This window comes from Pocillopora verrucosa, chromosome 5, assembly GCF_036669915.1.
Source record: "Pocillopora verrucosa isolate sample1 chromosome 5, ASM3666991v2, whole genome shotgun sequence".
Lineage (NCBI taxonomy): Eukaryota > Metazoa > Cnidaria > Anthozoa > Scleractinia > Pocilloporidae > Pocillopora > Pocillopora verrucosa.
This window is the reverse complement of record NC_089316.1, coordinates 10,923,182-10,946,702: the sequence shown is the minus strand read 5'-3', so window position 1 is coordinate 10,946,702 and position 23,521 is coordinate 10,923,182. Positions and strand designations below refer to the sequence as shown.

The 23,521-nt window shown below is 38.4% G+C and overlaps 1 protein-coding gene across 4 annotated transcripts; it reads left to right on the top strand.

Moving 5' to 3' along the window:
- Window positions 1–2,117: 2,117 nt before the first annotated feature.
- Window positions 2,118–22,200, top strand: LOC131793405 (uncharacterized). 4 transcript variants are annotated; one of them, XM_066166268.1, is made up of 6 exons: window positions 2,118–2,196; window positions 8,474–8,579; window positions 11,103–15,449; window positions 16,063–16,093; window positions 16,447–17,983; window positions 18,268–19,126. In XM_066166268.1, the coding sequence occupies exons 3-4, from the start codon at window positions 11,146–11,148 to the stop codon at window positions 16,088–16,090; spliced, it is 4,332 nt and encodes a 1,443-aa protein (XP_066022365.1). In that variant the 5' UTR covers window positions 2,118–2,196; window positions 8,474–8,579; window positions 11,103–11,145; the 3' UTR covers window positions 16,091–16,093; window positions 16,447–17,983; window positions 18,268–19,126. The 4 variants fall into 4 exon arrangements, with proteins under 4 accessions (XP_066022365.1, XP_066022366.1, XP_066022367.1 ...); XM_066166269.1 differs by lacking the exon at window positions 2,118–2,196 and adding an exon at window positions 2,437–2,517; XM_066166270.1 differs by lacking the exons at window positions 2,118–2,196; window positions 18,268–19,126 and adding exons at window positions 3,823–3,961; window positions 21,267–22,200 and having other exon boundaries at window positions 16,447–16,651.
- Window positions 22,201–23,521: the final 1,321 nt, after the last annotated feature.

Here is a 23,521-nt window from a genome sequence, read left to right as displayed (position 1 = left end):
TCTCACTGGAGCGACGCTTGTGGAATATACAACATGACAAGGGTGTCAGCGCAGTTAATCGGGAAAGACTGACGTTATTTAAGAAAGGAAACCGCAACAAAAGGAGACATTTTAACAGGAAAAATCTGGTGAATAGAACCTTTCAACACGGGTTTCTGTCGGAGCATGATTCTGAAAAACCCCATGCTAAATGACCGTTCGCCGGCTCCATTACCAAAATACAGGCCATGTGTTGTTACGTGCTGTTTGCATTTCAGCTTGGAGCTTTACCGATCACGGATGACAATCATCTTTGTTTGGATTTCATCAGCCGCTGAGTTATATTACTATGTAACTGCGCGTAACATTTGCGTTCCTGTTAGATGTACGTGAGTGAGAAAAAATGTTTTGGTTTCTACACTTTGTGAATAACCTCTTAAGGATTATGAGATTCAGTTTAACACTTCATAAATTTGCACACGTGATGTAGATGTTTATTGTAAATTACTACCTTTTGAGATATATTTGCAAGATTGGGTGATTTATACACTTCCTGTTTTCCTGAAAACTGCAAAACATAGTTTCATTGTGAATGGGAGCGTGCGTGACAACGATCTCAATCTCCTCTAACGCCAACACGCGCGGCATGGTAGAAATCTTTAACACGCTTGTAGCTCAAGCTCCGCGCTCCCTGAACTCCCTGGTCCTCCCGGTCCTTTTCAATTTTGAAAATTCGAAACTCACTCCCACTTCTCAAGCGAAATTTAGGCGTTCAAACAAAATGCAACCAGTACATATGTGAGGGTCTTTAGGGGTTAACCAAAAACTTAAGCCGTTAGGCGTAAAAATTGACAAATTTTAACCCTTCGTGGAAAAAAAAATTAACCGTAAAAATTTTTCTGTTGACCACAGTGGACACATATTAACCGATAGCCGTAAATTGGCCAAAATTTTACCCATTAGCCGTAAGAGCCATCACCCCATTGAGACCCTCTTATACATGCAGTACCGACCGTGCAAGCTGAATAATGCTGAGGTAGATCTTAAAAACAATTGATTCAAGCCTTTTTGGAGGTTTTCTAAGCGTTAACCCTTTACACCTTAACATCAATAAAGCTATTCTCCATTCTGTTTCCCATACATTCACTAAGGTGCTGACAAGGAGAATTTGTACAACAATCAACAACTTCTTTAGCTGATGATAATTTTCTTTATTCTCGTGACCTTACTGCGTGATTCAGGGGTGACATTGTAAGAAAAAATTAGATGCTATTCCCTCTTAGGGGTTAGAGGATTAACAGAATGATAAGACACCTGGGTAACCCCAAATACAGAAACTTAAGCTAGATGATAGAAATCTATAGTTACGTTGATTGTTGTTTCGGGCATGATATGCGTTCATTGCCGGCTTTGTGACACGAAGAATGATAAAAAAGTCACCAGACTTTGAAATAGTCCGATAAATTATTTTTACAAGTTAAGCTTTTCCTGTTGATTTTCGTCTTGTCACGAGCGTGGGACAAAGAAATAAAATCCAGATTCCCCATGAAGAATCGAACCTCAGACCTTCGGAGTCCGCCCTCCGATGCTCTACCACTGAGCCATAGAGACTCCACGGGGAGCGAGGTTTATTACGAAGTTCATATGACACGCGTCCTGCATACTGCTAAGATCAGCAATGTCGATAGCGTAATGTTTGTTGATAGAAATAAGAGAGATGGTAAGTTTTAAGCTCGGTAAAGAAATAGAGAAAGATGTCTTCGTCTTTTCACGAGCGTGGGACAAAGAGTTCCCATGAGGAATTGAACCTTAGACCTTCGGATTCCGCGCTCCAAATCGAATACTGATTAAATTATCAAAATAAAATTATATTGATAATTTTACCAGTGAACTTTTATTTTGCTTTAGCTATGCAAGCTCTTCGGAAATAATACACATTCTTGTATATAAAGCACGCTTTTTTTTTGTTCTATATCCATCTGTAAATATTCTGACTGGATTGCGAATATAGATTATTTATATCTACAAAATGATGCGTTGTTTGTTTAGAATGTGTCGGGTCCAATCCATTCTAGAATTTTTTTCGCTGCGACTTCTGGGACAACATATTGCACTACAAATATATGACTTTCATATATTCTAAACCATATATTGCACTATTGTTCTTCAACTGTTCGCTGAAGTTTTGAAAGGAAAGTGCCATTATGCAGCAGCCAGGTTTGTCTAGAGCAGTTATAACTTTCTTTCTCTCGGCTTAAATGCATTTAAGGTGATTTTAAAAAATCTATGGTAATGCAATAAATATTCAATCTGTAGACTTCGTTACTAAAATTAGGTTCGGCTGCGGCACGTGGTCGAACCGTACCGCGAACATCATGTGAGATCAGGCACTGAAATAGGCGAACGAAAGTTATTCCAATTGATGAAGTGTTCGCATGCATATGACTGCGCTCTAAAACCAAATTGAAGACTGAAGACTTTCGAACCATTTATTTCAAATGGGAAAGATGAAAACATGTTTCAACGCTTCGTTCGACCGTAAGTAAAACGAAATTGATATGGTCTTCGTTCTCGAGAAATGGCCACTTAAAACTGAAAAGATTAAGACTATTGCTAAACTGCTATAAGTTATAAGCTTTAACTTCAAAATCATTAGCCAGAAAAGAACTTTGCTTTGCTCGACGTTCTGGTAGTTTTGTTCTATATCCATCTGTAAATATTCTGACTGGGTTGCAAATATAAATTTTTTATATCTACAAAATGATGCGCTGTTTGTTTAGAATGTGTCGGGTCCAATCCGTTCTAGAATTTTTTCGCTGAGACTTCTGTGACAAAATGATGCACTATTGTTCTTCAACTGTTCGCGGAAGTTTTGAAAGGAAAGTGCCATCATGCAGCAGCCAGGTTTGTCTAGAGCAGTAATAACTTTCTTTCTCTCGGCTAAAATGCATTTACGTCGAGGTCATCGGTTCCAAGGTCTACCCTAAGTAGGTGATTTTAAAAAACCTATGGTAATGCAATAATATTCAATCTGTAGACTTCGTTACTAAAATTAGGTTCGGCTACGGCAAGTGGTCGAACCTTACCGCGAACATCATGTGAGATCAGGCACCGAAATAGGCGAACGAAAGTTATTCCAATTGATGAAGTGTTCGCATGCATATGACTGCGCTCTAAAACCAAATTGAAGATCGAAGACTTTCGAACCATTTACTTTTAAATTGGAAAGATGAAAACATGTTTCAACGCTTCGTTCGACCGTAAGTAAAACGAAATTGATATGGTCTTCGTTCTCGAGAAATGGCCACTTAAAACTGAAAAGATTAAGACTATTGCTAAACTGCTGTAAATTATAAGCTTTAACTTCAAAATCATTAGCCGGAAAAGAACTTTGCTTTGCTCGACGTTCTGGTAGTTTTGTTCTATATCCATCTGTAAATATTCTGACTGGGTTGCGAATATAAATTTTTTATATCTACAAAATGATGCGCTGTTTGTTTAGAATGTGTCGGGTCCAATCCGTTCTAGAATTTTTTCGCTGAGACTTCTGGGACAACATGTTGCACTATTGTTCTTCAACTGTTCGCGGAAGTTTTGAAAGGAAAGTGCCATCATGCAGCAGCCAGGTTTGTCTAGAGCAGTAATAACTTTCTTTCTCTCGGCTTAAATGCATTTACGTCGAGGTCATCGGTTCCAAGGTCTATCTTACGTAGGTGATTTTAAAAAACCTATGGTAATGTAATAAATATTCAATCTGAAGACTTCGTTACTAAAATTAGGTTCGGCTGCGGCACGTGGTCGAACCGTACCGCGAACATCATGTGAGATCAGGCACCGAAATAGGCGAACGAAAGTTATTCCAATTGATGAAGTGTTCGCATGCATATGACTGCACTCTAAAACCAAATTGAAGACCGAAGACTTTCGAACCATTTTTTTTAAATGGGAAAGATGAAAACATGTTTCAACGCTTCGTTCGACCGTAAGTAAAACGAAATTGATATGGTCTTCGTTCTCGAGAAATGGCCACTTAAAACTGAAAAAATTAAGACTATTGCTAAACTGCTGTGAATTATAAGCTTTAACTTCAAAATTATTAGCCGGAAAAGAACTTTGCTTTGCTCGACGTTCTGGTGGTTTTTGCATGTTCCTTTAATTATTTGCCTTAGATCTAAGTGTAACTGAATATCCTCTGAATCGAAACGTTACAGATCGGTAATTTTGATACTCGATTAAGTCGATTGTAATCGATAATTTTCGATACTCACTAGTCGATTAATATCGAAAATCGATAAAACTCGATAGCGGAGTTCTTTGTGACTTGTCTTTTTTTTTTCCCAGTGTAATTTTTTTTCGTGTTAGCTCCAGTTTTGTAAACTGCTTCAAACGCAAATGAGTTATCACAGATTGAAATCGATAACGGGAGACGTTTTTACTTTTCGGTAGGACGGAAACTTTTACGTAATGCCGAGTTAATGTGATGTCATTTGTCCTCTGGGGCAAATAAATCAATATTGTGGATACTCTAGGCCTAAATATTGTGATTAGTGATTGTTATTTTCTCTCTAACGGGTCTTTTTTCAAGTGTTACTTTAAAAACCCTTGCTTCCAGCTATCGGAAGATCAACCATGAACTGATTCAATGATGTGCATGATTAGTGCTAGTACAGGCATAAATGGAGAAAGTTTGGCCCATCATCTCTAAAACAAACACAATGACCTAACTTTTATTGAGTATTTCTTGAACGGACATGGCGAGGGAACATTTGTAAAAAGTAGTTTTCCTGAAGAATCACCTGAGAAACCTCATGGCTGCCAAAATTACCCTAAACCACCTGAAAAGGTGTTATTGCACAGCTTGTTTTTATAACATTTCATCATGACCAATATTCTCTTTTTCTTGGTAAAAGGTACCACTTGTATTACCTCTTATTACTGCCTTAAATTGTGTGGAATTCTTGAAAATTCAACAGACAAAGGATTTCTCTTAATGTGTTTGAAAATTCCTTTTACCTGTCATGCTTAAAACAAGGGAAAGCACTGTGATATGAGAGAATCTTCAAACCTGTAAGAATTTTCTTTATAGTCCTAGATTAATATCTTCAAAAGGCAGGCTGATAGATAGTAGTGAGAAAGATTACTAGTTTTGTTAAAAACAGTTCATATTTTAGGTCTTTGGATTTCCAATAAAACTCATACAACTATGCTATTACAAAGCCAGAGTCTGTTCAAAGGCAATCTATTGTTTTTGTCATTGTTCTCGTGATGCATAATATTGCTAAATTAAATAATCAAACTGGATGGGTGCATCAGTAAATTCATAGATGGTTTGGCAAGACTTCTATGTAATGGGTAGATCAATTTGAAACTGCAGCATCCCCTCGCCTACCCTGACAGGCTCATGGGCATTGAACTTTTTATGATTTGTTTGTTCAAATTTCCCTCCCCACCCCCTCCAAAATTGCATTCAAATACCCCACCCAATACAAAACAATTATTTGTGTGATCAAAAAATGTTGTAGAATTTAGCAAAGTCATCTATAAGATTTTGGTGCTGTTGTTGGGTTTTTCACTTGTAAGCATCATTCTATGATATGGAAATTGTCTTTCTAACCATTCACTTACAAAAGCAGACTCGTATCCTTTAGACCCCTCCATTAAAATATGTGTATTTTACTGCAAAAACTTGACATTTCTGGTTCGAATGCCCCAGCCCACCTGAGTAAGGTTCAAATTCTCCATCCACTTACACTCAAATGCCTGGGAGGGGGAGGATGTTGATCAGCACATAACCCCATACTTCATTATATGCATACAGTTATTTGGAAATAAAAAACAGTGGGGTTATAGAGAAAATATTATATGCAGCTATATTTTTTTTATTTGTATGGGACAACATTAGAGCTTGTACATGTATTTTGAATCAAACAAAACTTGGGTGCAAAATGTTAAGATTTAGGGCAGAAAGTTTAGATGGCATTGATCTTCAGGAAACTGGTAGATTTAGTGAAAAAGTTAAAAAATAGCAAACAGATGAGGAGATACAAGTAACTACATTTGAATCCAGAGTTTGAGTGAAATGCAAGGACCAAAAATCCCAGTGAAGCATAGATGACTATATCAAACTGCAGCAATCTTTGGCTTCTCAATATATAGGGCCATGACAAAAGATTTAAGTAAAGTGAAAAGTGCCCTACTGCATCACATGGAGTGCTGACATGTTAAATGGGGTTGTCTTTGTTTAACCAATTACCCTTTGTTAATGTAGGCAGGGCCAGTCAGCCACGACAAAAAAATAAGCATGTTTAAGAAGGAAAACAGAGTCATTTATATTATTATCAAGTAATATCACAGGATTCATCTCATACAATTTGGACTAATCAACACATATAGATTTTTTTAGAGAAATGTGCCCATGGAAATGTGCTGCTTTATCTCTCATTTCTCCTAAAATTAAGTGAGTACTCATACAATTGCCAGTGCATCACTGTTCAGGGACTCCAGGGATAAGAACTGGAATGAAGTAAAACCAAATTTTAGGGGCTGGGAACATGATCCAGAATCAAAGATATTGTCTGATTTCAGACTTTCAGAGCATGGCCTCTTTCTGGTAGCAAACAGTTAGCTTTTTTAGTTTGATTTCATTTATTTACCATTATGATTTAAACTGAACCCGAGGATGGGGTTTTGATTACGTGCATATTTATTACTCAGGCTAGAATTTCAGCATGAAATGGCAGAACTTGTCTTACACATAACAGTTGATGAAAAAATTGTAATATCTCACAAAATCAAAGAAATTTAGAGCTTTAATCTATCAATTTCTCTTAGAGCTTGCTGAAAGCTGGTCTGGAGGTTGATTTTGAAATAACAGCACTTGTAAATTTACCATTTAATTTACCTTTGATCAAAAGTGGCAGAATAACCAGTTTTTTGTTTTACTTGTTTTGTCATTGTTATTTTTTTTTAAGCCCAGTGGACCAGTTATATGTATTGACCCTTTAACTCCCATGAGTGACCAAGACAGAATTTCTCCTTACAAAATCGATATAATATAAAGCAGACAAGTGATGAGAACAAAGAAGAATATCAATTAGGGGATTATTAGTTGATCCAATACCAAATTCTCCAAACTAACATCACAAGAACTGTATGGTAGACTGTAAGGAGAATTACTAATGAGATCGTGGGAGTTTAAGGGTTAAGAGGTGAGACTTAAAGTATTTTGTTACATGTACATGATATATCTCAAATAGTCACAATTGTGGTTAATTATTCAACTTAGGGTCTGTATCAGGCTCAAAATGTAGTTATGAAATAGTTTTTTCTGCTTTAAAATAAGAACCGTGTGTAATATTGTCACATTGTCCACATGCCTCAATCAGATTTTTGTTGGGGCTACTCGCATACTCCAATCAGATCAGAGCCCTCTTCAGTAGTTGATAAAGCTGCAGATTCTGTATCTCATTTGAGTGAAGTTTTGAAGGGAACTTGATGGTGGCTATTTATGTGCAACTAAAAAATAATTTTTGATACACTGAACTCTATTGCAACCTGCTGCTATAAGCCTTGCTTTTCTCCATCGCTGTTTGATAGGAAAGTGGAAACTCTCTAACCCTTTAACTCACAGAAGTGATTTACATGTAAATTTTCCCTATGATATCCATGCATTATTCTGCAAAAAGTTGATGAGAATACTCAAACTTATCAGGCAGAAGTTGTCTTGATCTAGCACCAAATTCTCATAACCAATTTACAAGGATATGTGTAGCAGCTAGAGAGTAGAATGAAAAATCAGATCTTGGAGTTAAAGGATTAAAATTAGTTGTTTTTAAAACCAAAGAATGTTTACTCACAAGGATTGTGTATATTTTTACAAGCTTTACCTTCAGGTTTTATCTTAAAGGGTTTGAGAGGTCTGAGGTGCCCCCCCCCCCCCTGAGGTCCTTGAAGGGTAGACAATACTATATACTAGTTAAATCACCATCTAACCTATAAGTGTTTGCAAATGGACTCCAGCATGATCTGTCCTTTGGAACAACTTGGGCATTTTGATTAGATGTTGACAAAACGTCTACTGATGTAGTGATACATCTATTGAATGAATTTATCCACTCTCTGAATATCTGAATAATAAGGGGGGGGGACTGAGAATTGTATAGCTATGCATACCTTCAGCCAGAATATTACACATCTCTTGCACCCCCTTTGATCCTCGAATAAAAGGGAGGAGAGATTTTGATAGGTTACTGGTGTGTTGTTTTTAAAATTTCTTGTTGAGGAGATATTGAGATGTTTTACAGAAGTGGGTCAAATTAGTGTTTATATTTTCTATGTGCTATGTGCCCTTTCTCCTCAGGGTTTAATTAGGAATGGAAATACGATGACTTTTAATTATAATTTGGAAGGATTCTTCTTACGTCTGCCAGGAATTTGAATATATTTTCAATCAGTATTTTCCCATTGCTCAATGCAAATATCATTGGTCATGCAGGTCACAAAGTGTGAAATCCAGAAGATTCCAGAAGTGATTTTGTGTGAATCTACTGTCTAAACGCTGAATGATGAACATTTAAGTCAAGAAATGGAATTCGAATTAGGTAAGCCAGTGTCATTCACCCTGTATTATGCAGAGCTGCAGGTATACCTTTTTTCGTCAATAAGTCTCTTTTGCTGACAGATATAAAGCTATTGGCAAGCTGTTAGCCCAGCAAGAATGATCAGCTACAGAAGACACATGTAAACACCTAGTTACAGTTGTCATAGGAAAAATAATAAACGAAAGATCAAAATTCGAATTAATCAGTACATACTTACAACATAAGGCATACTCATTAGCACAAAGATTTTGGAAATTGTCTGGAGTCGAGTCGCTTGAAATCTCTTAACAACAACTGATACTCATAAAAAGTTTGCTAGCTTTTAGCTCATTCATGCTGAAAGCAATGAATGAGGTATTGTGGTGGAGCAGATGTGGACGGTAGTTGTATTCCGTGGACGGAACTTGCATTGTGGATCGTGCACGGAAGTGGTATTGCACGCTGCCCCTCCCCACTTAATGAAAGTCAAAATTAATTTCGATGAAGCTCAGAAACTCAATGGAAAAAAATAAAATGCCTTTATGATTTAATAAAAATAATAACCTCAAATCACATTTCCGAACTTCTAAAAATGCAACTTGAATCGAGAAGCCGAAATGTCCACACCTAGGGGACCCTTGTGGGTTCATTGCAACACACGCTGTGACCACGCAAAATAGCATCAGGGACAGCAATATTGGTAAGCCGTGCATTTTTGTTCGTCTTCACTTGGTATAAAGTAACCATTGCTCGATCATTGTGCTTTTCCTCGGGAGCTCTTCAACATACAGTCCACGCATCAATCATAGCGGCCAAGATAGTCTTGCTAAATTTTTTTTCGAGCTCCAATATTTCGGTCTGGACTTGAAGCTCGCTCGAACAAAAACAGCACTACCAATTGGTTGGTGGGATGTCTGTGGAGAATTTACCAACTAAATAAATGTAGATGAAGACTTACATGAGATGTCACTATTGAATATTTAACATGCGCAATTTTTCGAGAAACAGTTGACAGCTTTGCACGTGGTCCGTAAGTTTCATCTTTTTAACCGATATGTGTTAATTTTGTGGACAAAAATGCGGACCGAGACCAAAACTGTTCCTTTGACTTGATATATTTTCAACGTTCAGGGGTGCAAACATACTAATTTTGACATATGTGCCTCATGTTGTTGATGGCTTACATGAGGAACTGGCGAATTTTTATAAGGAAAAGCGATGCGTTGCTTTCGTGAGTGGCCATTTGTTTACTTTACCGGTGGTTTTATCTCTCATCTGTTAGGTGACTACGCAAATATTAATATGTGAAAATCAGACTATATGAAGGATTGAAATTCTATTAAGAACGATTGTGGACGTTTTGTTAAAAACAAAAGATATCAGGAACGGGCAAGGAATATTTCACAATAGTGCAAATGATCGTGAAGGATGAGGGTTACTGATATTTTTTTTGCTAGAGCAAAATCTGAAGCCTGACTATGCCCACCCAGCCCATCCTCCAGCCCATCCTCCACCCCACAAACGCACACACACCAACGAAAAGGACACTGTCTGCCTAATGACCTCTCCCTAATGCTCAAAAATAAAACAAAATTTATTCCAGAAGTCTTAAAAGTTCACATAAACAGAATTCAACTGTACCTGTATTAGACAAGTCCAAGAAATCAATACAAACTTAAGCCATAACATGAATGAGCTGGCTCCAAGAGCCCTATGATTTTCAGTGAAAACTGTGTGACAATTGTTCAGCTGTTAGGAAAAAAAATTGAGGGGGTAGTAATATATGCTAATTAATTCCCATTTTTCTTTTTCCTCTTTTGTTTTTGCCTTTTTCTTGGACAGCTTTATTGGAATTAAGTATATTGGGGAAAAAAGGGAAATTGTAAATCCAATTATTCAAATGCTTTCTGATAAGAGGCTTATGAAGTTTTTGCATCCTGAGGTCTTTAGCTTAAGACTCTCGTTGTTGTCGTATGCATTCTCTATCAAATACAACTATCTTTAACCTTTCCTATCCTTGGTAAAGTTCCTAAGAAGCTGGATAAAATGAAAACTTGTGCTAAATCTCAAACAAACATTTCGTGAAATTAAAATGAATTAAACCTTAGTCTCAGTCACAGATTATAGCACACTTTCACCATACTTTGAGCTCTTTTTAAATCAGTGAAACATTTTGAGAAAAAAAGCTATGGGAAAACTATGAAAAAGTCTTAAATTTTGCAAACCAAAACGTTTGGGATGTTAGCGCCATCATAGATGCGGGATTAGGCTTGTTATTTTTCATTTTTGTTCGAGTTGGCCGTCCATCTTTCTCATACATAGAACCAGGATCCATAAGTGAGATGAAAGCCTTAACATTGGGAGAATCGCTCATTATGCATGTAATACTGAAGGTATCTACAGAACAATTTTTAAGATAAAGAAGGGATTAAAAAAAACAAAGTCGGAAAGTATCAGCCGCCAAAGTAGTTAATTTTGTGTTTGCCGAATCCTAAACATTTTCGTTAACACAGCAAGTGATTCTATTCTTTCTCTACCAAACAGTATATTCTTGAAGATCACTGACCTGCAACAAATTTCTGACAAAATGGCAACTGCTCCTGTTTCGCCACTAGCAAGCTCTATGGAGAAAACAAATGGAGCTAAGCTCAGCAGACTTCTCATTGATGGTGGAACAACAGTTCTGAGGACCATTTTTGATGGCTATCACCCACCGGCTAATCTTTCTACTAGTCTCAATGCCAACTACTCAACCCTTCAATCCCTCTTAAAGAAAAAGGTCCTGCGTGCAGCTCAGTGGAAAAAACTGTTTCCATCTGGCGGAGTAACACCAGACTCAAACACGTTTGACATCACTCTCTTGTTTCTTCTTCTCACCAACATTTGCGGACTTTCCCCTCCTCTCTCGGGGTGGCATTCCATGCCATCTCCGAGTGACAACTCCCTTGAGGCAAACCTTGCTCGGGTAAAGGTCTTCCGCAATGAGTTGTATGGTCACGTGTCCACTACTGCTATTGACACGCCCACTTTCTCTGTTTTATGGCAGGATATAAGTACTGTCCTTGTTGCCCTTGGCTTGGATAAGGTAGCCATAGAGAGATTAAAACTAGAGCACTCTGGAGAGGAAGACTATATTGAAATATTAAGAGAATGGGCGAAAAGTGAAGAGGATACCAAGTCGCAGCTGAAGGATATCTCACAATCTCAGACTGAGGTAGCACAAACTATCGCCGAATTGCGTCAGGCTCGTCTTGAGGACTCCAAGGAGCTGGAAGAAATGAAAAATACAGTTATCAAAACTTGGCAAGCCGTCGAGGATCGTAGAAGAAGGGACAAAGAGGATGAAATTCTCAAAGCACTCGCAAAGATTGACACAGGAAAAGATGTCGAATATCATTCAGAACGATATCAGGAAGGAACTCGTTTGTCTATTTTGACAAAGGTGCAGGATTGGATGGATGACAGAAGCTCTGAGAATCGTGTTTTGGTAATCAGCGGACAGGCTGGTATGGGAAAATCTGTGATCTCTGCAGTTGTCTGCGAAAGAATGCTAAGAGCTAACAGACTATCTGGAAGCCATTTTTGTCAACATGGCAAGGCACGCCGCAGGAATCCTAAAGTGATGCTTCAGTCTTTGGCTTGTCAGCTGTCTGACATTATTCCAGAATACAAGAGTGCCATTCTGGAAGTACTGTCAAGAAATTTAGGGGGAGATCTAAACAGCATGGAAGTTAGCGATCTCTTCGAATTGCTGCTCATGGAACCTCTTTCTAAAGTCAAAGACCCAGGAAGTAACATCCTAATGGTAATAGATGGCTTGGACGAGAGTGAATACCAAGGCCGCAACGAATTGGTTGATGTGATTGCTAATAACTTTTGCAAACTCCCAGCGTGGTTTCGATTTCTTGTGACAACCCGTCCTGAAATCAACATCGCCGATAGTCTTAGGGTTTTGGAGCCTCTGCAGCTTGAACCAAGTGATAATGAGAACTTACAAGACATCCGTCACTATCTTAACAGGCGTCTAAGCCAATTTGAGAAGTTCGAAATCCAAGAGGATGTTTTGAATTATCTTGTGGAAAAGTCAGAAGGAGTAATGTTATTTTCTTACTTTTTAGTTGAATTTGTAGGTAAAATCGAGGCCGTTCTTACCACAGAGCTGCTGGAGAACGATTTGCCATCTGGTATTTCATCCGTTTACGAGTCCTATTTCAAACGTTTAGAGCAAGAACTTGTAAAGGAACTGGAGATTAAGGACGAGCATATTTTTGCTTTCCTAAGTGCAGTTACTGCTTCGAGAGAGCCATTACCAGTTGCTTTTGTCGCAAAATTGTTCCAGTTGGACAGCAGGACATCAGTTGGTAAACGGAAAGTTAAAAGGGCAATTTCTTGCATTTCAACTCTTCTGCTGGTTGAGGATGAAAGGGTCAAGTTCTTCCACAAATCAGTCAAGGACTGGTTGACCGTTACTTCCTCGTATGGACAGCACGACTTTGCATTAGATTTGAATGAAGGTCATAGTATCCTTTCTAAACTTTGCCGTGAGGAACTCGATCAAATTAAGGATCGTGGTGTTATTGATCGAAAATTTTGCGACACTGAAACATATTCCCTACAACACGGTGTCACACACATGCTTGAGGATGCAAGGTCACCGAATAGTAAAGAATTGGTGAGGTTGTTTGTCTTGGACTTGGAACTCGTTTACGCTAAACTCTGTGTAGATCACGCAACGGCAGCCGACGACATTGTACGCTGTCAGAAACAGGACATTTTATCAGTGCTCCCTGAAGAAAGTAAAACTCTCTTGGATGACTTATTGCTTTTGTTGAGAAAACACCACGAAAGTTTTAAAGATCCTCGTGCATTTCTGCAAACCGTGTTGAATGAGGGAGAAGCGAGACTTTCTTCCCAGGCATCAAGTCTTCTGAGTAAGAAATTTCACAATATTACTTTCATGGAGTTCATATACAAGGATGTTCATGAGGAGGCTCCCAAAGCCGTTTTTCCATGTTCAGCTGCAGTGGTATGTTTTGATGTGTCGCCGCAGTCTGACTACATGGTGTGTGAGTGTAAAGATGAGATGCTTTACCTGTGGTCGCTTCGCACCGGCAAATTAGAATGGAGACGTCCTTGCAAAATAAAGAAACAATATTCACATGGCAATTTCACGTATCGAACGTCGCCTTCTTCTGATGTCTTCTCGTGCTACCGTTCGGTTGTTTTTCATCCTTCAAAGGAAGTTGTCCTACCAGGAATCCTTAGTTCAGCCTATTCGTTTGATGGAGATCTGAAACCACTTTTCCCAAGAAGTAACTGCATATTCACTGTTTGTTCACTGTTGAATGCAAACGGCGAGGTCCGGTTTGTAACAAATTTTCCGGATGATGCCAAGCGTATTATATTGTGGAGTCTTGAAAATGGTTCTCAGGTTGCTAGTATTCACAGGGATGAAGATGTTTTATCGTTTGCTTGTTCTCTTGATGGGAGGATGCTGGCAGTTTCTCATACGTCGGGCTCGATTTGTTTGATTGACACAATAAACAAGTTTAGAATACTGGCAGAAATAAACATTCCAAGCGTTTGTGGGATAATCAAGTTCTCCCCTGACCATACGTTCCTCTTCTGTTGGCACGAAAGTCATGCACGACGTCATGAAGTTTATCGGCTGAACGTTAAACGTATCAACCAAGGCACATTTTCGCTTCGCGTTTCTTGTAACGTTTCATATAAACCCTGGGAGTATGAAACTGCCAGTAAAGCTGGATTTTTGTTAGGAGATCCTCTTTGTTGTATCTATGAGAACGTCTTTGGTCACTCATTTCTTGTAGAACGAGCATTTATCTTTGTCCTTTCTGAGAAAATTGTCTTGAGGTGCTTTCCTGAAGGTCGTTCAGTGGCAATGTTCAGCGTGGATGAGATAAGTAGCTTCACCAATTCAGCACATCACCCACACTTATCTCGAGCCGTAAAGATGGCGTTTTCGCTAAATGGAGAGATTCTCTATGTGATTTCCGAAGTTCTAGCTGAAAGAGAAGTAATGGCTTGGAACGTTCGATCGGAAAACCTCACAGCAAGAATGATGATTGGAAGGACAAGAAGGGAGTGCCTTACGCCTGTAGCGGAAGGCGTAATTATCGCCAAAGACTGTGGTTGTCCCGAACTGTGGGATTTTGAGTTGTCTAGGTGTATCCGTTCTTGGTCACGGGTGTGCAACATTACCAATGTGATTCCCCTGTCAAGAGATCACGTGGCATGTGTAGGGGCTGATGATAAAGAGGTGATTATCCTGGATTCGAGAAGCACAGGCGTAAAGGCACGCATCCCATTTTGCCGTGACCAATATGAATCAACCATTGAAACGTTGGGGAGAGAGGCCATCGCATGTAACAGCAAATACGAAGTACTGTCCACAGACCGAAAATCCATTCAGCTGTCGAATAGTGAAGGTGTTATCTGGGAAAAGAAATGGCACAATTCTCTGTTGTGTGGCTACAGTCTCCCAGGAATGTTCTCGCCAAAAGAGGAATTTGTGTTATTCTCGGCGAAACGCAATGATTGTGATGATCAGGAGGTAGTTGTTCTCGAAGCCTCTTCCGGGAAAAAACATTCCATTTTCTGTAGAGGTGCTTCGTTTTTTGACTGTAAGTTCGTCAGTAATGAGGAATGTGTCATTGATCTCGAGGATACCTTTTCGCATTTCGGTCTTCGTCTGTTCAATATCAGGAGCGGTGACCTACTCTGTGTAATGGAGAGGGTGTTCAGAACGTATTGTCTCACAACCTGTCTGCTGAACCATGCGATCGCAATTGACGTAAGCGTTGGCTCTGAGAAAAATTTCAGAATTATCCTGGTAAACAACCTTCCAAGTGAAGATAAGAAGAACAAAATGTAAGTTTGATGTTGAAGATAATTAATTACTTTTCCTGCTTATAAAAGTTGGGTGGTTACTTACATTCGTCGATCTTTTATATCTTCTCTTAAAAGCCAAGTAAACGAAACACCTAGTAAAGGAAACGCTTAGTACTTTGTTTCTCGATAACTCCGAAAGGATGGAGCCTGCTGTCGCATACGTACGTGTAAGTGTCGTGGCCGGGTGATCCCCGGAGTTACGAATAGAAGAAGAGTTAGTTTTCCTTATCACTTTCAAGTAGACCCAAATCGTTATTAGTGTGAAACCAAAACCGCCCACCACTGAAGACCAAAAGAGGAAGCGTATCTTAATATGATAATTGTTTCCTGAAAAAATTTGTAAACATTTGCAGACTGTGTTTATTCTCTTCACTGCACTAGTGGTGACTGTGAATCAAGGACAATGGTACTTAGATTCAACACTGGGAATAGTTTTCCTTCAGCAATCCAATCATAGTTTACTTAGTAAGGAAGGCTTATTGTATCAAATTCCTTTTTAATGAAAGCATTTTGATGCGTGGGCAGTGAGAGTAAAGTAAGCGAAAATAAATTTATTTATCTGCTGCAATTGATATATTTAAGTTTGTTGCAGGGTACCAAAGAAGCAGCCGTATGAATAAGAGGTCAGTAATATAAAAGGGGGTTAAAAAGAGCTCTTGTCTGCGTCAGATTTTCGAAATTTCTCATTATGATAACACATTCTGGATAAGAAACAGAACTTAGCGAGTGGGTGCTTGCTATAAATGATGTTGGCTGGACTTTGAAGACAATGTTAAGAGCGTTGGTGTGTTCGCTCTTTGAATCATTTCTATCATGGCATTGTCTTATGCCCTTAAGTCTGTTTTTTTTCTTTACAAGCTTGAATTTACCGAAAGCATAGCGAGGGTACTCCACGCCCCTTTTTTTACGTTTCATTGTTGTAAGATGATCTAGTTTACTCACTTGTTGTTATTCTTGGCATATTTTTGTTCTTCAGTGAAGTGATGGATGAATTGCAGACTCTGTCGTAGGAGCCCTCCGGGCAGTCGGTACTGCTTGGTCAGCGTTAAAAACGAGAGACGAGCGCACTGTAAATCAGGAGCCATACGGAGAGAAATGTCTTCCCCTTGCTTTCACGGACACGCACCATACCAGATAATTTACGAACAGCTCTGCCAGGCGCTGGAAGGGCAAATGGACTGGTCAGTCCTATTCTTTAGTCTTTCTATGTGTATAGTTGTTGTTTCTACCTATATTCCAAGGGCTGTCAGCTTTTTTTTATCTGGAAGCTTTTTCAACATCGCTGTCAAAGTGAAATTAGTATAGGTGATAACATGATCTCGACTGCGATTTGGTCCAAATAAGCACGAGTAAATTTTTCAAAGACAACAAAATTGCATGAGCCCGTAGGGCAAGTGAAATTTGTAGTCTGAATAATTTACAAGTGCTTATTACACCAAACTGCAAGAGAAATCATGTTATTACTTGCCAATAATGTAGATCACAAAACATCACAGAAAGTCAAGACAGAAAAAATTCCGAAAGCGTGCGCGCGCTATATGTAATTTGCACTCGTGTTACATGAGAATGCACTCGTTTTCAGCCAATCAGAAGCGCGTAATTTTTTCGTGTACATCATTAAGTATTATTACCGATTATTAGTCACTCAAGATAGAAGTTAAGTGCAACTGGTCAATGACAAGTTTTTCTCACTGTAAAACTAAATTACAGTTTTGAGACTAAATTTGAGATTTTTCTGGTCAGAGTTTAAGGCGGGGGTAAACCTGAAATTTGCTCAAAAACTGAGTTTTTTGTTTTCCTCGGAATTTGCAGCTTTGGGTATTCAACTTCGCTGTGGAAAAATAATTTTCTACTTATTTTCACTATTTTTGCCTTTTTGAGCGATTTCAAAATTCCCGCTCTGGTTAATGGTGTGGTTACCATGGCAACGAGAAGAGCATTTTTTGATTTTTCAGTTGTTTATGATGTGTTATTCTGGCAACCAAGCTCCCAAACGGGCAGGATTTAACGAGAGATACTTTATGTAGTCTTATCTGAAGGGTTTTCTAGGGTCAAACCCATTATGGGATAGATTTAGAGGCAGTTTTTGTCGAATGTGACACTCGGTGTACTCGGAGCAATCAGAGGAAAAGTTATAATCAAAGGAAAAGTTATAATCAAAGGAAAAGTTATATCGAAAATTGTCGGAGAGAAAAGTAGATCTGTCTACAGGAAGAAAAGAAAGAGAAGTTTTTCTGGAAGGCGAAAACAAAACAAGAGTCTGAAGAAACAGCTCCCGATGTTGACGAAATCGCCGCCTCAACTCCGAGCACTTCGCTGGATGAAAATCAGCTCTCTGACTCGGACTCTAAAGAAACCGTTGGTTCCTCCAGAAAGAAAATGAAATATGCCGCTTCTTTTAGACAGCTCTGATGAAGAGTATACCTTCAATACCGAGGAAAGCGAGGGATTTAGATTAATAAATGAGAAAAATTTATCCACGGCCGTCTCAAAGGCACACGTGTGTGAGAAAGGTGAGAAATTTTTTTAAATCTCTGTCTTTCTCTGTTCTCGATTATGACTTATTTCCCATATCATATCGACCCATAGTTCCAGTTTTTCCCTGCTAAATACACTGATTTATCTATTAAATCTTGGATTGGGTAAGAGAAAGATTTTTAGGTATTGTGCATATACACTGTAAACAAAAAATTATGGGGAAAAATCACAGAATGTGTATTTCTGACTTGAGGTCTTTACTTTGCTTATAACAAAATTGCCCGATTTATCTAACAATTTTCACTTGATTTGTCTTTAGGCACCTTAACTCTTGAGGAAGATAAAAGTGCAAGAGTGGGGGTTACAGTTTTCCCTTCAGTGTAGTTCCTGTGAGGAATCCAGTCCACTTCCACCATCCAGTGGTGTGACCCAGTTAGGGAAATCATATGACATTAACCGCCGAGTCTTTTAGTAGGCTAAAAATCATGGAGAGGCTTTGTATCCCTGGTGGTGTTTGTACAAGAGTGGCAACACATGCAAAAGACAGTAAAAGATAGGCTAAGTCCGATTTGCAGGTTATGCAGAAGGAAAAGAGACGGCGTCAAGGGGAGCGACTTCTGAGGACTCGTCGAGAGGAAGCCCTTCGAGAAGCTGAAGGAGTTACTTATGAACCAGGATGTTTTTAAATTACTTTTAGATACTCCTGTGGACAAAATATGGACACTTGGGCCACTATAGTGGTTACATATTGTAAAAAATTAAGTTTGATTGCTATCTGTAAGTTTAAAGGCCATTTTCTCATTACGCAATAATTTTGTCTTCCAGAAAGGATATCTTGACAACAATTTATCCAATTGATCTGAAATTTTCAGCATTTGTTCCTTTTGATAAGTTTTGTGTTATAAGCAGAGCAATTTTCCATATGATGTATGTACTTAAAGTTATGAAGTGAAACACCCCTCTGATTTTCCATGTCAAATTTAATTGATCATCATTTAAAATGTTTTCAACATATTAGAAATCCCTCTGCTTATAACAATAAGCAACATGTCTTCTTTGAATTGATACTAAAAACGTTATTTTTCATTAATTCCAGAAGGAGTTATCTTTTCTGAAGTAACCCCTGGTAGAACCCAGCAGGTGGCTCAATTAAATGAGTGGTATCCTATTACAATTGACATGTTGAGTCTGAAATATTTTTTTTCATGATCTTCAAGTCATAAGCTTTCCAGGGATATATAGTTTGCCTAAGTTTTGAATTAAGTCCTAGCTGTGAAAAATGAGTGAAAAATGGGCATTTTTTCAGGTTTACCCCCGCCTTAAAGAAGACGGCACGACTATTCAGAACAGATGGTTATTATCATTTGAAGACAACCCCCAGATTAAGAAACTGAAACTTACTTTTTAAAGTTCGTGATTTGTAATCGCGTAATTTTTTATACATATATATACATTTGCGTCGTTTAACTCCTTTTTTTTTATAAAACTGGGAAAACGTATGTCGGAATGAATTGTCCATGAGTTTAAGAAGACATGTCTTTATAGTGAGTCTTTAATCTATAGTTATTTGTAATTTTAAAGCTATCATCAGATTTTTTAATTTGGCGAGTTCTTATTCATATGATTGTGATCTGTGCACGTAGTGACCAGGTATCACAGGGTGCTACTGCTGGACACAGGTTTAGGAACCTCTTGACTTTATTTGGATTTACGGTATCCTACAAACCATAGAACCGATTTGTTTGACTTGTAATGTATCAGTCTAGGAGCACCTTCTACAGTGACCAAAACAGATGCTAGTTAAACATTGTAGTTGTCATTAGGATGCTCGAAGGATTGTTACAACATTATTTGCTTCGTTTTAGGCTTTAGTGTAACCTTTGAATATTGTACTTAGGGTCCCTTTTTCAATGGAGGTCGCAAATTCTATAACTTTTATAAATCGAAGAAAAAGTGTAATTGCTACGTTAGATGTTCTAGGTTCTTAAAAAGAATTAAGTAAATTATTCCTCCCATCATTTCAATGCATAAATGTTAGTTAACCGTGCCAGACTTGAACTTAAGCTTGTTCCGAAATATTTTGGGGGTTTCATCAATAGCTAAATTAGGCTTTGTAGGATGAAAACCAGCTCTGCGTAAAATTTTAGGTTCGCATTTCGCTTTTGAAGTAAGCTAGTTCAACGTTATTGCATCACTAGAGGGCTATAGAGAAGATTGAATTTTTACCTTTTTATATCATATGTTTTTTTGTACCGATGGAATTGGACACTTCCCCGGTAAACGTGATAAATTCACCTGACAAAATACCTTAGCGTATTGCTACAGAACGACTCGGTGTATGGGCATGTTACCGACACTGATTTTGCGTAAGATATCTGTAGTCTGTCCCTCTATCGCAGAAGGCTTCCCCCCCTCCCAAAAAGAAAAAAATAGTCTTACAGTCGCCCGCGCCCCCCCCCCCCTCCACCAAAAAAAAAACTATATATACCCGTATCAGCCTCTACAAACACACTAATCCCACGAGTCAAAGGGGAGGGGGAAACATAAGTTGCATTCATGCATTCCTACATTCATACTATGATGTGCCTCCAGCGCTTCCTGGTCTTCCTTGAACGGTGAATATTAATCTCTATTAATATGAATCTAGACATCGATAACTGAGAGGCCTGGACTGGGTACAGGCAGGGTGCAAGTTAGCACTCTCCCTTTTCTGTAAGACTGAGCAATTTGTTCAGTAAATAAGTCATAAGACTAGGGTAGGGCCAATGGCTATTCACCACGCTGACGCGTTTTAATTGCGAAATTACTTTAGTATTACCCCTTAGGTATATGTGCACGTGTTATTGGTAATCTTGCAAGCAAACAAGCAACAAGTTTATTTCTAACATTAAAAAAGTTTTAGTATTCCCCCCACCAACACCATCGACAGTTTTGATTGTAACTTGATCTCATTCGCATTTGTAATTGATTCTTGATTACTGAACCGTTGGTTTAGTTTATTCGTCCAATATCTTTGTTATGTAATAGTCTAGTGTGTTATTTACTTAGGATATAATTATACATTTAATAAACTGTCTGGTCCCAAAATAAGCCTCTGTCTTTTGTGGTGTTTAGACTTCCGAAAACGAAAAAAGAATACTTTCAGTGATTTCAGCAATAACACCCAATTAAAGCATTCCCTTTTGCAACTAATTGAAATGTGATTTACTCTGTGCGTGCAATAATCCACAGTCCACTGCCCTAGTTAAATTTACTCGCTGGGGCTTCTGGGACACGCTTATTTGGGCAGATTTGTGACTTTTATTCTAATGTAAACAGTGCAGAGTTGTATTTACACGCGAAAACTGTTACATCGTTGCCATACTGGAGAGAAGAAAAACTGGCTAGGAAAAGTTATTTTGCGGAAAGGTATGTACCTGTTCTTTGGTTCTGAAGCTATTTTTCGGAGTGTTTGTCGCTCAAGGGGTCCTTCAACCGCGGTAAACTTATCTGCGGTTTTTACGTTCCATAGATTTTGTGCCTTACTTGTAAATTTGTGAACACCTTCGCCGACGCTTTTAAAGTGCTTCTCAGCAAATACTTTCTCTAGGCTCCCTTTTATGCTTTTCTTGTTTCTAAGCGTCGTATCTACCAGTGCAGGCGACGGAAGGCGGAAAATCATTACAGATGCCATGCATTTTTGGCGAAAATAATGCCCTCGTGGTGGCAAGATGATCAACTAACTTAGTAATCATTGCAAAAATCTTAATGCAGTAAATATTCATCGACCGTTGTAACGGTTAATATGGATTATCTTTTTAATTAGAAACCAAAGCAGTCTGTAATCATGCGAGCACAATGCATAGAAGGAGTTCATACTAAATTTTGTGTTGAAATTACTAATTGCACGTCAAGTTAAGAAATTCCGCATGCCAGAATACTTATTGACGCAATACGAAATCAAACCCTGGTGTTATCGTTATTATGGACAAATGGTCACATTTTCCGTTGAATTAAAAAAAGGGGGAATCACTCATTAGATAAATGTAATATTTCCCTTTGATTTCTGTAAATAGTAGTCTCCTTCGCGACTGTTGTTTGGTCTTGTCACGCAACGTGCTTTCTTCCCACCGGTAAGGAACGGTAGGGAAGTTCGTTGCGTGACGAGATCAAACAACGGCTGCAAAGGAGATTATGTAAAAAATAAATGGAAAAAATTATTGAAAGGTTATTTTTAATATATTGTGCACTCCATTTTTGGTTCTTTAAATGAGCGAATGGAAGAAAAAGAGGCAGTTTTGATCAGTGTGTAACAACCGCTGTGTTAAGTTGTAGGACTTTTAGTTTTCACTCTGAAGTGAAAGTGTCTTATTAGGATGTAGTACATCTTCCTTTCAAAAAGTGGAGCGAATGATCTTTAAAGTGTATACTAACACTCCTCAATACTTGTAAAAACTGTCCTACAGTCTGTGAAATGGTATAGAAGATTTGTCTGAATCCATTCCTAATGCTTAGCAGGCTAAGAGAGGGGGGTTATAACAGTTTTGGGACGGAGTTATTTAAACCACAACAGCATAAATTCATTAAAAAGAGAATGTATGCAACTCTGATCACTGTTTGAAATTAGACTCAAAATAGTCACCCCTAGGGTTCAGGGCCCAGACGATTGATCATCTTTGGACAGGGACACCCTGCAGGTTGTCTTATTTGCAAGATTTAAGTGGGCCTCACCTTGAAATCCTTTATCTTTAAAGATGGACCAGCATCTAATTTCCTTACAATATCCCATGCTAGATCACAAATTCATTGCAACCAAAAAAAGCTCGTGATTGATTAACAAATTCTCCTTGTCATTCTCATAGGAAATGTTTCACAAATCTCGACGTGTGGAGAATATGCATTAAGACGTTAGGAATCAACTTTGAAGTCATGAGAATCTAGGTAATAATCATAGACTAAAAAAGCGATGATTTTTTTTTTTTGGTTATAAAACAAATTCTCCTGTCATTTCCATAGGAAAAGAATGAAAAAAAAGTGGGGGAGAATATTCATAAAGATGTTCTGGGATAGAGGGTCAAGGGCGAACTATTATATCAACAAATCCTCTTTGGGGGGAAGGGCGACACCTGCATATATGGAGGGTTTGGTTGAATCCTCTCCCCCACCTTCTCCCCCCCCTCCTGTATGCTAAAAACAGGTAATTACCCTCATCTTTGATCGAGTGTGACCCCCTCTTTGGAAAATCTCCGTTTACGCCCAGAATATTGGACTATGTTCCTGTTTGACAAAGTTTTACAAGCTCCGGTAGTAAAGGCAAAGCAGTCATTTGGCGTGAGAATTACGTATATTGTGCAAACCTTTCAAAGCTGCAGCAAGAGTACAGCTTCATTCGCGGATTGTTGCATAGAGAACTCAAGAGAGGGATCCTGGGAGTCAAAAGTTGTAAATTATGTCTGTTTACTCCTTTTAACCCCATGAGTGGCCAACGCCCAGAATTCTTCCCTACAGAACCAAATTAATATCAACCAAATAAGTGATGAGAATAAAAAAAAATATCATTTGGGTGGCGGATGATAAGTTGATCCAATACTAAA